The sequence below is a fragment of the Notolabrus celidotus genome, chromosome 4, assembly GCF_009762535.1.
Source record: "Notolabrus celidotus isolate fNotCel1 chromosome 4, fNotCel1.pri, whole genome shotgun sequence".
NCBI classification, from domain to species: Eukaryota; Metazoa; Chordata; class Actinopteri; order Labriformes; family Labridae; genus Notolabrus; species Notolabrus celidotus.
The window spans coordinates 1,582,555-1,596,622 of NC_048275.1; the positions used below are offsets into that span (position 1 = coordinate 1,582,555).

The 14,068-nt window shown below is 42.3% G+C and overlaps 1 protein-coding gene across 1 annotated transcript in view; it reads right to left on the reverse strand.

The window, feature by feature from the left end:
* The window catches only part of LOC117811796 (ADP-ribose glycohydrolase MACROD2-like), a 195,655-nt gene that overhangs the window by 3,110 nt on the left and 178,477 nt on the right, over positions 1–14,068 (reverse strand). The window contains exons 7-10 of the mRNA XM_034682269.1: positions 5,637–5,675; positions 5,170–5,214; positions 3,066–3,221; positions 393–458 (exon numbers count right to left, since the gene is read on the reverse strand). Of these exons, the coding sequence (XP_034538160.1) occupies positions 393–458; positions 3,066–3,221; positions 5,170–5,214; positions 5,637–5,675 (306 nt within the window). The remainder of the gene's footprint in view (positions 1–392; positions 459–3,065; positions 3,222–5,169; positions 5,215–5,636; positions 5,676–14,068) is intronic.

The window sequence follows — 14,068 nt, forward strand, 5'->3', positions numbered from 1 at the left end:
GAGAGAACATGTTGTTCCACTAGTTTACACTTTTACACCTATCAAGCGGTCATTTACAGAACAAAATGACCCAGAGAGAACAAAATCCTTTACCAGAAATCTACAGCCATCACGCCTTCCCTACATAAGTATTCCTTTCTTCAGCTTATTGCAACGCCACACACTTCCTGAACTGTATCCACGGTGATACAGTAGAACTCAGACAGACGGAGATTGATGCCAGGAAGAAACTCATTTGACAAACAGCAAACAACAAAAACAACACTGACGATGCTAATTCAATTCAAAGGAACACTAATCCACCAGAATGGAGGAGAAAATCACATTGGTAGAAAGTCAGCCAGTGAGACTCTCAATCAGATCAAATCAAATCACAGCTAATCAGATCTTACCTTCCATCTCCACAGTGTTCTTCGCTGTGTTGTCATCTACTGTCTTCTCAGCAGGCGGCTCCTCTGCTGGGAGAAGAAAGTGAAAGCTGTGAGGTTTAAGACACACTGACATGAAAAAGCTGTCTTAGCTGACTATTCATTAAAACAAAGAAGCTTGATCTGTCAGCTTATGTTTAGATCAACATTGTGCATGTGTCCAAAGTGTGTTGATGTGATTGAAAGTTTCCAGACAGTGAAGCCAAAAGACTTAGAGCTCCCTCTACTGACTGGCTGCAGGGCAGGTCATTAAGCCGGCCTCCTCCAGAAGTACATTCAACTCAAACATGGTTTCTGTCTTTATAGTTCGTTCTCCTCATGCTGATTTATCTTCAAGTGTTTAAATTGTTATCTGATGCTTAATAAAGAGATGTAACTTCATGAGTTTGCAGAGGAAAGAAACACTGACACAAGAGTCCCTGAACTTTACATAAACATGAGCGTCTTCCTCAAAGCTTATAGTTAGAGCTGGATCAGGCTTGGACCAGGTCTTAGTTATGCTGCTATAGGCCTAGACTACCGGGGGAACTGGCGCACTGACACACTGGGATCCTATCCCATCCCCTTCCCCCCAACCCCCTCATCGCTTACTTGAACTCTTCCTGTCCCATTAAAGTTACTAACCATAGACCTTTCTGGAGTGCTTGAGCTCCCTTGTCTCGTAGGTTCCTCTGAGCTGCCGTAGACATTCCAGACTCCAGCTGATACGGACATCCTGGACTCCATCACTATCACCTCTCTCTCTTATTCTCCTCTATCCCTCTCTCCAGACCCAACTCGGTCTCAGCAGATGTGTGTCTAACATGAGTCTGGTCCTGCTGGAGAGAGATGATAGTGGGGAGACGGATAGTAGTAGTTGTAGCAGCTGGAGTCCGGACCACGTCCACAGCAGCAGAGATCCAGAGGAACCTACGAGACAAGGGAGCTCAGGGACTCCAGAAAGGTCTAAGAAAAGAGAGAAGAGAGGGAGACCAGAAGAAAGAAAAAGAGGAGAATAAATGGGGAAGGAAAGGACGGGAGAAGAAAAAGAGAAATAAAGGATGAAGAAACATGGAGAGAACTAAGAGAGAGAGAAAGAAAGAAAGAAGAATGGAATGACAGAAAAGAAAGAAGTAAAGAAAGGATGAATAACAGACCCCAAAAAAGGAATCTACGGCAGAGATCTAGAGGAACCTACGAGACAAGGGAGCTCAGGGACTGCAGAAAGGTCTATGGTTAGTAACTTTAATGGGATGATTCCAAAGGAGAGGGGCCTGATAACTACAACTACTACTATCCGTCTCCCCACTATCATCTCTCTCTCTCTCTCTTCATCTCCCTCTATCCCTCTCTCCAACACGGTCTCAGCAGATGTGTGTCTAACATGAGTCTGGTCCTGCTGGAGGTTTCTGCCTGTTAAAGGAAGTTTTTCCTCTCCACTGTAACTAGCTAAATACTGTGAGGTGCAATGCTCATGGTGGATTAAGGTGGGGTCAGACTGAGTCTTACCCTGTCTTGGTGTTGGGTCTCTGTTCATAATTTGACATAGAGTGGTCTAGACCTGCTCTGTTTGTAAAAGCATCTTGAGATAACGTTTGTTGTGATTTGGTGAGATACAAATAAAGATTGATTGATTGAAACGGTACCAAGATGCTGGAAACTGTCGATCACTCTGAGTTGAATGCATGTTTCAGTAAGCTAAAAGGGTCAGGGTGTCAAAACCCAGACTCTGCCTCCTGATGCACAAAATGTCAGAGCCCATCACAGGGGATCTGGCTTCACTTTTGTACCACAGGAGAAGGTGTGCTATCTTTATATGTTTTGGGGCGGCAGTAGCTCAGTCCATAGGGACTTAGCTTGGGAACTGGAGGGTCACTGGTTCAAGTCCTAGCATGGATTAAGTTTGTCAAGTGGACTGGTGGCTGAGAGGTGCCTGGGCACTGCCGAACCCCCAACTGCTCGGGGTGCGCTGGTTGATGGCAGCATCCTCACTCTGACATCTCTCCCTAAGTGCATGTTGACTGCATGTTTGTGCATAAAATTGTATATATATCAAAAACTGTGTGTAGCATGACAATGGTAATGTAGTAGTAGTAATGTAACACGAGTGGAAAATTTTAATTTCTCCCCTGGAATTAATAAAGTATGTTTCTTCTTTCTATACAGTCAAAAAGTTGAGTTGCAATGGGACCTAGACGCCCTTGTGTTCGAATACTCTGTGTCCAATCTGTTGCATTGTGCACAACAAGAATTTAACTCTGCTTGTTGTGTGCTGGAAGATAAGTTTGCATCTCTTCAAACACTGACAGAAGAATAAAACATGCATTGTGTTTTCTAGTGTTCGATCTTGCAGCCGTGTAATTTCAGTCCACTGTTAAAACAGAAAACGTGGACCTCTACTTTTCCATTATTTGTAACGCTGTCATAATGTGAGGCATCACATTTCAAGCATTGAACTGACGTGTTCATATCCGTCTGCCTCAGTGCCCTGTGGATATTTTGCTTCACACGGTGATAATATACAATTACTATCAGCAAATCAGACGATCACCTGGAGCTTTTTCAATTTGGTGTTATGATTTGACTGACAGCCTCGTGCCTGTCGTCGTCTTTTATGTGAAAGTGTATAAACAAACAAAAGCACCGCTGTGTACAAACCTTTGTCTTCATCTTCACCTTTCTCTTTTGCATTGTCGGGTTCTTTCTCTCCGGCTTTGTCGTTGTCAGCCGCTGCATCGTCTTCTTCTTTCTCTTGGTTTTCGGTCTCATCGCTTTCCTTCTCTTGACTGGGATCTGGGCTTCCTGTCATATCAACTGCAGCCACACAGATATAAATAAAGGAAGTAAGTTTAGAGAAAGACAGGAGGAACTTCTACATTTCATCCTGTGAAGTTCATTTATCATTACTGCTGACATGAGTCTCTCAGAAACCTTTCTACCTCTGCAGGTTGCTCTGTTCAAATATTGAGCATAGTGTCAGTTCAGGAAGGCCACAAAGTCAAGCTCAGCCAACAGAACATCAGCTGATTCAAACACAAGCTTATAACAGCTCAGCTGATTATCCTCTACGCATCCTGATTGTCAAAATGTGCGTTCTATTTAAACTGCTCTGCCTGCCTTCTCTTTTTTCTGAACAGTTTCTTCTTCATTAGTTATTAGAGGTAAAAAAACTGGGTTTTACTTCCTGTTTACTTTGATTGACAGCTGCCGTAAAGACAAACTCAGTAGGACTTCAGGGCGCTCCTGTAGGGCAGAGCTTGTTTCCCTACTGTGCAGACTCGGGCTGCAGAACATGTACAAGATGGCAGCGTTCTGGAACGAGATATTTTGGCTTCAAAAGCGTACAATGGGAAAAGGTGTCCATTATATATACAGTCTATGGTCCAGACTCACACTTTGGGAACCCCTGCTGCAGAGGGTAATGATGCTGTTTGGGTTGTAATTGCCATTTGGCAGAGACGCTAATATAAGGAGGTTCTGCTTCTTGGTGTTGGGCGGTGAAGGCTGGCATTGACAGGGTGTAGGGAAGTGCCCACTTGATTACCCCAGTGATGTGCTGCCCATCTATCCTCATCTGTCTTCATGCCTGGGTGTTTGGGGACGTTAGGGACCAAGTGGGAGGTTGTGTAACTTATCAGTAGAGCTTAAATATTGGGGACAGAGCTGAATCATGGGATGGATTTCTTCAATGAGTGCTTATCCTTTTCATTAGGAGAGCAAATACCTTCTGTTTCATTACAACACAAATTGCAAGGGAAAGTTCTTGTGCTTGCATAATTATATTTGTGATAAAGTGAATCTTAATTTGTGGGTAAAAATATCACGCCAAGCAAATCTGGAGGAGTGCTTGCAATAAATAAGAGCGCTCATAAAGGTCTGTGGACAAAGGTTATACTTACAAAGATACAAAGATCACATAATTGAACAACACATTGATTTGCAGTTTCCAGTTTTCACATTTCACACACACACACACACACACACACACACACACACAAACAGGGATGATGCAACTGCTGCTGAATTCGCCTGCAGGTGTTGTTTTAAACTGTATATCCTCGCTCTTCCTCGCTTCCTCCATCACGTGAGAGAGTAACTACACACCACCGGTCTTGGATCGCCTCCCAGGGATGCATTTTCTATAACTCTTACATGGAATCTGTACACTATTCATGCTCAGAGAGGCTCTATCTGTCAAATCTCAGTCAATGGGATGGGATTTAAATAAAACAAGAACAGAAGAGAGGCGAGGTGCTCCGTGCTGCCAGTATGCAAATGCAGCCTTAATTATAGAGCAGCACAGAACATATTTGGAGGAAGAAATTGTGGTAGCTCAAAGTTAATGGTTGCCCCCTTTTTGCAGCACACACACATTCACACTCTCACACTCTCACACTCACACACTCACACACTCACACACTCACAATTCACTTAAAGCTCTTGCTGACAACAAAACACATCAGCGTCTCAGGGTTTGTTCACCCCGCCTGTACAGATGAGAATTAGAGCTTTGTGTGAAGTAGTAATTTCTCTGCAGCTAACAGGACTGATCAGGTTGGGTTTTTAATCAAACTCTGGGATGGAGAGAAAAGCAGAGAAATGAGCTACACACAGGTCAGCTCGCACTATTCCACTCTCCTGTAGAGATAAGAGTCAGATCAATGTGTGCCCCCTTCTTTCTCCCTGAGTATCTGCACGCTGACAATAACACACAATCACGCTTCAATCCACGCCGCAGCCTCGACTTGAAACTCCAACATACCTAGGTTTTGACTCTCCATCTCCACGTCTTCGTTTCCTGCAGCATCTAGAAACAGAAGGAGAATAGAAAAGAGAGGGAAACATTGGAGTTTGCGCCCGGTGGTGAATTGACTTGGTTTTCGATATCACCCCAAACAGCCTTTTCATGCCGTTGCTTTGTGTGGCTTTGTCTTTGTACTGCAGTATGAGAGCAATGGAACCACAAAGACATGCATAAATTAAGTGACAAAAAAAGAAGGGAGAAAGGATGTCACTTCTAAAGCCATGCATAATTGAGGGATTTCTTTGTTCCAAGTGTCTGTGATAAGAGAACTTATTCTTTTTTTTTCCAGAGCGGCGGCACACAGGATGGAAAGACTGAACTGGAGCGAGTAGGAAATTCAATTTTTGATGACAAATGACATAAAGAGGCGGTGGTAGAGCCGAGGGGCCGGGAACATGTGTTAATGGTCCGTAGAGCTACATTACCATTGTCATCCTCTTCCTCATCACCTGCCTCCTCTTTACCTGAAAGGGGAGGGAAAGCAATCATCAGGCAAACACATGCATGAGTGGGAATAACACCAGTCATTCATTTCCCAAAACAAAGCCAGCAGTCATACTAATGATCACACAAGTGTTCATCTCAAGGCAAAGGATTCATCTTCTGACAACTGCCATCCCACTTTAATAATGGAAACTTTCTGTCTGGCTTCTGTTTCACTACACTCTCTTTCACCATGTGCTTTGATGCAGCAGGATGAAACTTCTGCAGCTGAACTCGTTAATAACATTAAAAACATCTTGTTAGGGTTTAAATGAAACAGCTAGTGTGTTGGCTTTGTGAGCTTTTGTTGTAGACAGCTTCAGTTATCAAGTTAACATTGCATTAATAATACATCTTTGTAACCATAGAGTGTATAAAATATGGACGTAGTATCCGTGATGTCACCCATCTGTTTCTGAAGCACTGTTTTGAGGCCAATCGGCGGCGGCCATATTGGAAATAGTGAGCTCAACGTAACTACTGTCGAGCGATTGTGGCGTAAAGAGGCGGAGTTTTAACTCTCCTCGCCAAGAGCCAGGGTTGCCGCCAGGGATTTCCGGCCCCATGAAAAAATATCACATTGGGCCCCATCACCAAAAGGCCAAAAGAACCCTGTGCAACTGCTGTAACCACATCTCCAGGATCCAATCGACCCAGACAAAGCTTTACATACATAACTCTACCTTTTCAGCTGTCTTGCCTCTTGGAGTCAAATATTAGCTTAGCTATAGCTTTGGTTTTATAGGCTCATGTAATGATACAGAGAGAGAGGGAGGGCTGGACCATTTCATGCCGATATAGAGGTGGGGGAGTTAATATGAGTTTGCCCAAATAAAGTAGAAATCTCTGATATACATTTTATGAAGACAATGGGATTTTTTTTTTTTAATGACCTTATTCTGAATAAAATATTAATTATTGTCGTGGAATTTTCATAGTCTTATATATATGTATGTAAGAATGTTTAACTATTGTATTATTTCAGTCTAAATGTCATGTTTAGAGTAACTTGTTTCCTATGTCATCTGTGACGGGCGAGATCGTGTCAGGGTAGTAGTCAAGGTCTCTCCCCCTGCTCCTGTCTTTATCTGTGTGTTATGGCCGACTTACTGTCTCCAGAACTAGAGCACAGGTCTTCTTCCCACTTGTTGTGTTCCTATTGTCCAAACATGGTTATCTAACTTTAGTGTCGTCTTCAGAGGGAATAAATACCATGCCAAGGGTTTTGTCTGTCAGAACTGACTTGGCATTGCACTGCACTCTCCTGCCTGTGTACTGTTATGTTATTTCTCCTTGGCCAAGTTCTACATAAACTATTTCAACGTAAGCCGTCCGAGTCTCCTGAGTCTTCTGTGTCCAGTGTCCAGTTTGTTGCTGAATTCCATCACAATTATGATTATGTTTTTTTTTTAATTATTATTTTCGGGCCCCCAGTCAGTCATGGGCCCTTAGAATCATCCTAACTTTCCCCCTCTATACGGCGCCACTACCAACAGCTACAGTGTTCCTGCCTGTCAATCAAATCAGCTGTGCCTCTCATTATGGAAGACTTCAGGTTCTTTGAATTGGTGTGTATGTGGTTTCTGGTACTTCTGGATCCAGCCTCAAGTGGATCCTCCATGAACTGCAGTTTTTAGCACTTTAAGTGTTGGACTCATATTTTTAGACCGGAGGTTGCTGCTTGGTTGCAACCCTCTCCTTCTTCTGTCCGTATATGATGTGTGTGTGTGTGTGTGTGTGGGGGGGGGGCTCTCAGTTTTTAGGTGCATCAGCGCCCCCTGCTGTGTTGGAGTTGTATCAGATGTTTAACGGTCCGTTGCATTTACAGTGAATTAGGTGGAATAAATAAATAATGACAGAGTGGATAAACATCCCACAGGTAACTGTTCATGTCTGTGAAAATCATTAAATTAAATACAAACCACTTCTTAATTTTTTAAATCATAATGCTAAAGAAGCAGTTTCTCTATCCAGTGACGCCTGACCCAGCATCCTGCAGACCAGATCCACCAGATCAGTCATACTACAGACTACCTTCAAACATTCATAGGTAGTAAGAAGCAGGAGCTTTTGAAAACAGGCAATGAGTTTCATCCTAACCCAGGACTTCCACCAGATGCGTGTCCGGTTTGATGTTTATGTTTATTTCTGCTGTAAAGATCGTCTCTTTGAATCGGTGTGTATGTGGTTTCCGGTACTTCTGGATCCAGCCTCAAGTGGATCCTCAGTGAATTGCAGCTTTTAGCACTTTATGCATTGGACTCATATTTTTAGACTGGAGGTTACCGCTTGGTTGCAACCCTCTCCTTCTTCTGTCCGTATATGACGTGGGCTCTCAGTTTTTAGGTGCATTAGCGCCCCCTGCTGTGTTGGAGTTGTATCAGATGTTTAACGGTTCGTTGCATTTACAGTGAAGTAGGTGGAATAAATAAATAATAACAGAGTGGATAAACGTCCCACAGGTAACTGTTCATGCCTGTGAAAATGATTAAATTCCATATAAACCACTTCTTAATTTTTTAAATCATAATTCTAAAGAAGCAGTTTCTCTATCCAGTGACGCCTGACCCAGCATCCTGCAGACCAGATCCACCAGATCAGTCACACTACAGACTACCTACAAACATTGAGCCAATGAGTTTCATCCTAACCCAGGACTTCCACCAAATCCGTGTCCGGTTTGGTGTTTATGTTTATTTCTGCTTTAAAGATCGTCTTTTTTGAACTTGTGTGTATGTGGTTTCTGGTACTTCTGGAGCCAGCCTCAAGTGGATCCTCAATGAACTGCAGCTTTTAGCACTTTATGCATTGGACTCATATTTTTAGACTGGAGGTTACCGCTTGGTTGCAACCCTCTCCTTCTTCTGTCCGTATATAAGGCGGGGGTCTCATTTTTTAGGTGCATTAGCGCCCCCTGCTGTGTTGGAGTTGTATCAGATGTTTAACGGTCCGTTGCATTTACAGTGAAGTAGGTGGAATACATAAATAATGACAGAGTGGATAAACGTCCCACAGGTAACTGTTCATGTCTGGGAAAATGATTAAATTCCATATAAACCACTTCTTAATTTTTTAAATCATAATGCTAAAGAAGCAGTTTCTCTATCCAGTGACGCCTGACCCAGCATCCTGCAGACCAGATCCACCAGAACAGTCATACTACAGACTACCATCAAACATTGAGCCAATGAGTTTCATCCTAACCCAGGACTTCCACCAAATCCGTGTTCAGTTTGTTGTTTATGTTTATTTCTGCTGTAAAGATTGTCTTTTTTGAACTTGTGTGTGTGTGGTTTCTGGCACTTCTGGAGCCTGCCTCAAGTGGATCCTCCATGAACTGCAGTTTTTAGCACTTTTCACATTGGTTGTGTCTCATTAAATCATCTAATTTTGTTTTGTATCATATCCTATCCTTTCACATTGTATAGTAATGTGTTCTATTGTATCTTATCTAATCATATCCTGTCGTGTTGTGAGTGTGGAGTTGTGCTGTGTCTCATTATATGGTATAATTTTGTATTGTATCATATCCCATCTTATTGTATAATACTCTATCTCATCTTTTCTCATTGTATCATATGAAAGCGTATCTTATTGCATCGTATCGTGTGGTATTCCATTGTAACGTATATTATTTGTTTTGCATTTTCAAAAAGAGAACTAGTCACTGAGTGCAGTCTCCTCTCTAAACACACGGTCTTCCTGTTTCTGGTCTTATTAAATTAAACAACCTCATCAGCCCGACTACTTACCTCCACACCGGCTCCTTTATTACACGTGTGAGGTGGATTTTAGCAGGGACACAAAAACACCTTTAATCCCTGCATTACATCTATTACCCCCACCCTCCTTACCCCATTGTCTTGCTCTCACACACCCCTCTGCACACACAGACACACGCTATAAACCAATGACATTTGGGACAAATTGAGTAAATGAAAGCCATGACACCAATGAGAGAGCGTGCTTCACAATGGCTATTGTGCAGCTTCTGTAATTGCTTTTTTAACAAGCTGTAGAGAGAAGCCATTTTTTCATATCTATGCAATTTTGCCCTGCACCCACAACAATAAAAATGCCATCCTCTATTAAACGGGGAGAAGGCCAGTTCTACCAGTGCAGCGTGTTTGTCTCAAGTGCCCCTGTCTGTCACGCAGAGCGCTGCTGACACGCAGAAGATGGCAATCCTTTCTATTAATCATGACTGGCATTTTGAGATGGAGCCACAGATGGAGGGGCTGCAGGGAATACTTCATCGGGAGCAGCAGGTTAGGATGAATGCTTCTCCGGCCATGAGGTCATCCTAAACCTTAATTCTGCATTTCAGAATTCTGCATGACTGCTGTATCTGTCTGAAGTGATCCCAAACAACAATACATCAGACACGACAAAGGGCTGGATGTAATTTCCTCCCTGTTATTTGATCACTCGTGTTTGGCTTTATTGAATGGAGCAGTATTCAATTTGTGGTAAAGGATGCTAAAGGACGGCTGCAGGAGTAAAACACACAAACCAGACAACAACATGTTCCTCTGAGGGCAGACTGGATTTATAAAGGCTGCAAGTTAAGATTTTAAAACCACACGTTAGTTTAATCACCAAAACAGCTTTTTATCATTTAAAGAAGATTTCTAGAGTGAGGCTGTTTCTCTCTCTGAGCCACACAGACAGACTAACACATGCTTTTAATACCAGCAGGATAGACTACTGTAACGCTCTCCTCTGGTCTCCCAAAGAACACAATAAACAGCAGCAAGAGTTTTAACAAAGACCAGAAGGAGAGCTCACATTACACCTGTTTTAAAGTCTTTACATTGGCTCCTTGTTTCTTTTCATGTTGTTTTAAAATTCTTTCAAGGTGCTGCACGGCCTCGCATCAGACTACATATCAGCTTTTAGTGTCTGAACCAGGAAGGCCTCTCAGATCCTCCTCCTCCTCTCTGTTAGCTGTTCCTCAGAGGAGAACAGAAACATTCAGTGCTCAGCCTGTGGAGGCTCTTCTTCAGCTCAGAGGGAACATTATTTATTTTAATCATGCATCCAATGTGAAGATCATTTTGATATAGATAACTTATTCTAATTTGAAGCTAAAATACTGCTTTGGACCAGTTGAGCATGTCATTTTTGTTAATTTCATCTCTATACACTACAAGTCAAGAGTTTGGAAACACGCTGCTTTCAGCCATGATGCTCTGAGACGATGGAAGAGCCTGCAGGAGGATCTGATTGAGATATTCAGACTTTCAAACTAAAAACATATTTATTCAGTCTGGCTTTTATGTAGGGTTTAACAATTTTCCTGTTATATTGATTTTAATGTTGCTGTATTATTTTATTAATTTGAACTTTTTATCTTATTTTATTTTTATTCATTTATTCATTCAATTATTTATTTTATCCACTCATTTTTATTGATATTTTTAGCCTCAATTTTATTTTCAACTCTTATCCTTACCCTTTAAAATTATTTATTTTAACTATTTATATTCTTAATATTAATTTGAGGTTTTAACTTATTTTAATTAAACATATTTACTGCTGTCGATGTGCATTAGTCTCTATTTTAAAATCCATTTTTGTATTTAATAAAATAATAATAATAATAATTGTTAAGTTTATTTATAAAGCACTTATCAAAACAGACGTTACAAAGTGCTTTACATCATAAAATCCCACAGTAAAGAGAGAAAGCATGGGGGAGGGGTGTATATGGGGGTATGGGCTGGCAAGACAATATTAGAGGAACAGCTGAGAAAAGAGTAAACAAGAAACTACTAAAAGCAATTAAAAGAATAAAACAATTAAAATCAGTAAAACAAATAAAACAATGAGTGAATAAAAGTAGATTAAAAATAAATGTTGCATCATAGATTAAACAATATTACAAGAAGGCCTGAATATGTTTTCAGCTGGGATTTAAAAGAAGATACTGTAATATGTCTTGCCATTATTTTATGTCTGCTTCTTTCTTGTTTCCAGTCTCTGTAAAGCTCTTTGGGTTGCATTTGATTTGTATGAAAGGTGCTTTATAAATAAATAAAGATTGATTGATTGATTGATTGATTGATTGATTGATTGAAGAGCAATTAAAGCACTGCTGCTGCACAAAGTCAGACCTCCACCACTCGTCCTCCAAACAGCAGGTGGCAGCATTGTTACAGCTTTCCCGCCTGCCTCTCACTGTACTAAACTGTCTTCACTGTGAATCAGGCGCTGTCATACTTCACACAGAAAGACTTTTAGTGTCAATATTCCCATGGATTCCACTCTCAGAAAAACAGCGACTAAAAGGCAATTTCAGACACTCGTCTGCACTCGTGTTGAATGAGGGGCATCGCTGCGGTGTTCACACACACTTAAATGATTTATTTATGTCAGCGCCAGATTCAAGAGGGGTACAGTATCTCAAGGACATAAACAATTTAGATGCTGAAATGCAACCCTGACTGCCCTGTCCTACATGCATGACCCTGAAGTAAACATGAAGTGGAGAGATATTTCAGAGGACCTGTGGTCAGGAATAAGTGTGGACAAGTTAACCCGAGATATGCTCTATATCCTCCACCAAACACGTCTCCATTAAAGCCAACTGGAGCAAAAGACACAGAAGATGAAAGAGAGAAAAAAGAGGGGGATTGAAAAATTCATGAGACATGTGTAAAAGAAAAAGGGCCCCGAGATGACCAATCATTCAAAGACTTCACATGTGCAAGGAGAGGGTGTGTGTGTGCTTGAGAGCAATGCTTGACGGGGTGCCATCATGCAGAAGAGGGGCGTCCCGTGGAGAGGCTTACTGTCCGTCCACACATGGTGTTATTAATCTGCATGTCCGTCCGTCCGCCCTGCGCCCTCTTTCTGAGGGTTTTTCCCAGAATGCTCGAGAAGGCGAGCCAAGCATTGATTCCTGGCTGGATGTTCCTGTGCTCTGACATCCACTAATCTCACTAATACCAATCTGATATCAAATAATAGACACTGAGGGGACGATTGCCAAGTCAGGTGTTCTCCACAGAGGCTGCACTCCACCCTGGACCTCTGTGCCAGCCTTCGCCTTCGCCTCTGAGTCTCACCCGCCCCTCCTTTTTTCCACCGCTCTGTCTCTTTTTCTGTCTTTCGCTCACAGCATCCTCATGCTGTGCTTCTGTTTCATGTGGATTACATCACAGCATCGCTCATAACACACACACATAAACACACACACACACACACACACACACTTACACACACACGCACGGTTAATCTGTGACCTTTTTTTTGCAAACACACTTCAGGGTTATTTGTACTTGATGAGGGATCCTGTGGTGGCTTCTTTTGAAGAATCACTGCTCATCAAATCCAAACAACTCCCCTGTTGTGTTGGTCTTTAAATAAATGTGATTAGAATTAAAGTTGTGTTGCACTTTAACATTAAAAAGGTTTACAGAAGTAGGACATGCAGGAGACAGAGAGGCTTCAAATGTTGCAGCAAGAAGTAAATATAAAAGGTGTTTTAAGATTTAAAGCTGGGGTTGGTCGTCAGATTTAGATCCACTTCTTGTTATACTGGTTAAAAGGATCTTTATGTCCTGATGGCGATCAATACATAATGTGGGCTAGCCATCTAAGCACCTAGTCCTCGTTGCAGAGATCGCCGGTTCGACTCCTAGCCGGTCGACCATGTGCTGCATGTCGTCCCCCCAGTCTCTACTCCCCATGTTCCCTGTCTCTCCTCAGCTGTCCTGTCAATGAAGTCAAAAAAAGGCCCCAAAAATAACTTAAGAGGTAAAAAAAAGCTGCTATCTACAGCCGGAGTAAACCTGGGGAAACACCAACCAATCACTGCCTTCAGGAGCCAAATCATCAAACCAATCAGATCCTGTCCTGCCGTTCTGCCCGCCTCCTGCAAAGCGTTCACTCCCCGTCTCCTGCCTCTGCTTCCCCTGACTCTACTTCCTGCCCCTCTCGCTCCACCTCAGGCCTGTCCCCTCTGACCCCATGAGGTGCTTTGCTCAGGACTGTAGTCCGGATCAGAGTCTAAAAAGCTCTCACCACGGGGGCTCTGACAAGCAGAAGCATTAATGACATTTAGTAAGTCCTACAGAAATGTAGATGTACTGTAGCGTCAACCCCAACCAACAAAGCAACAATCAAAGTTTGAATGAATGAAGAACTTCTCCTCTTGTCTCTCCTCTCTCCCGCTCACACACTCTACACCTCTCCTGATGCCTTCACTGACTGTCAACACTGTAGGAATTAAGAGCATCTACACTGAGCACGTTTAACAAACAGTAGAGCTGTTACAGTATTATATATGTGTTATAACTTTTCTCCTGATATCGTGACACCAGGACAACTGGATAATGCTAGCATGACAGTTGTGAGTGCTAACAGCAGC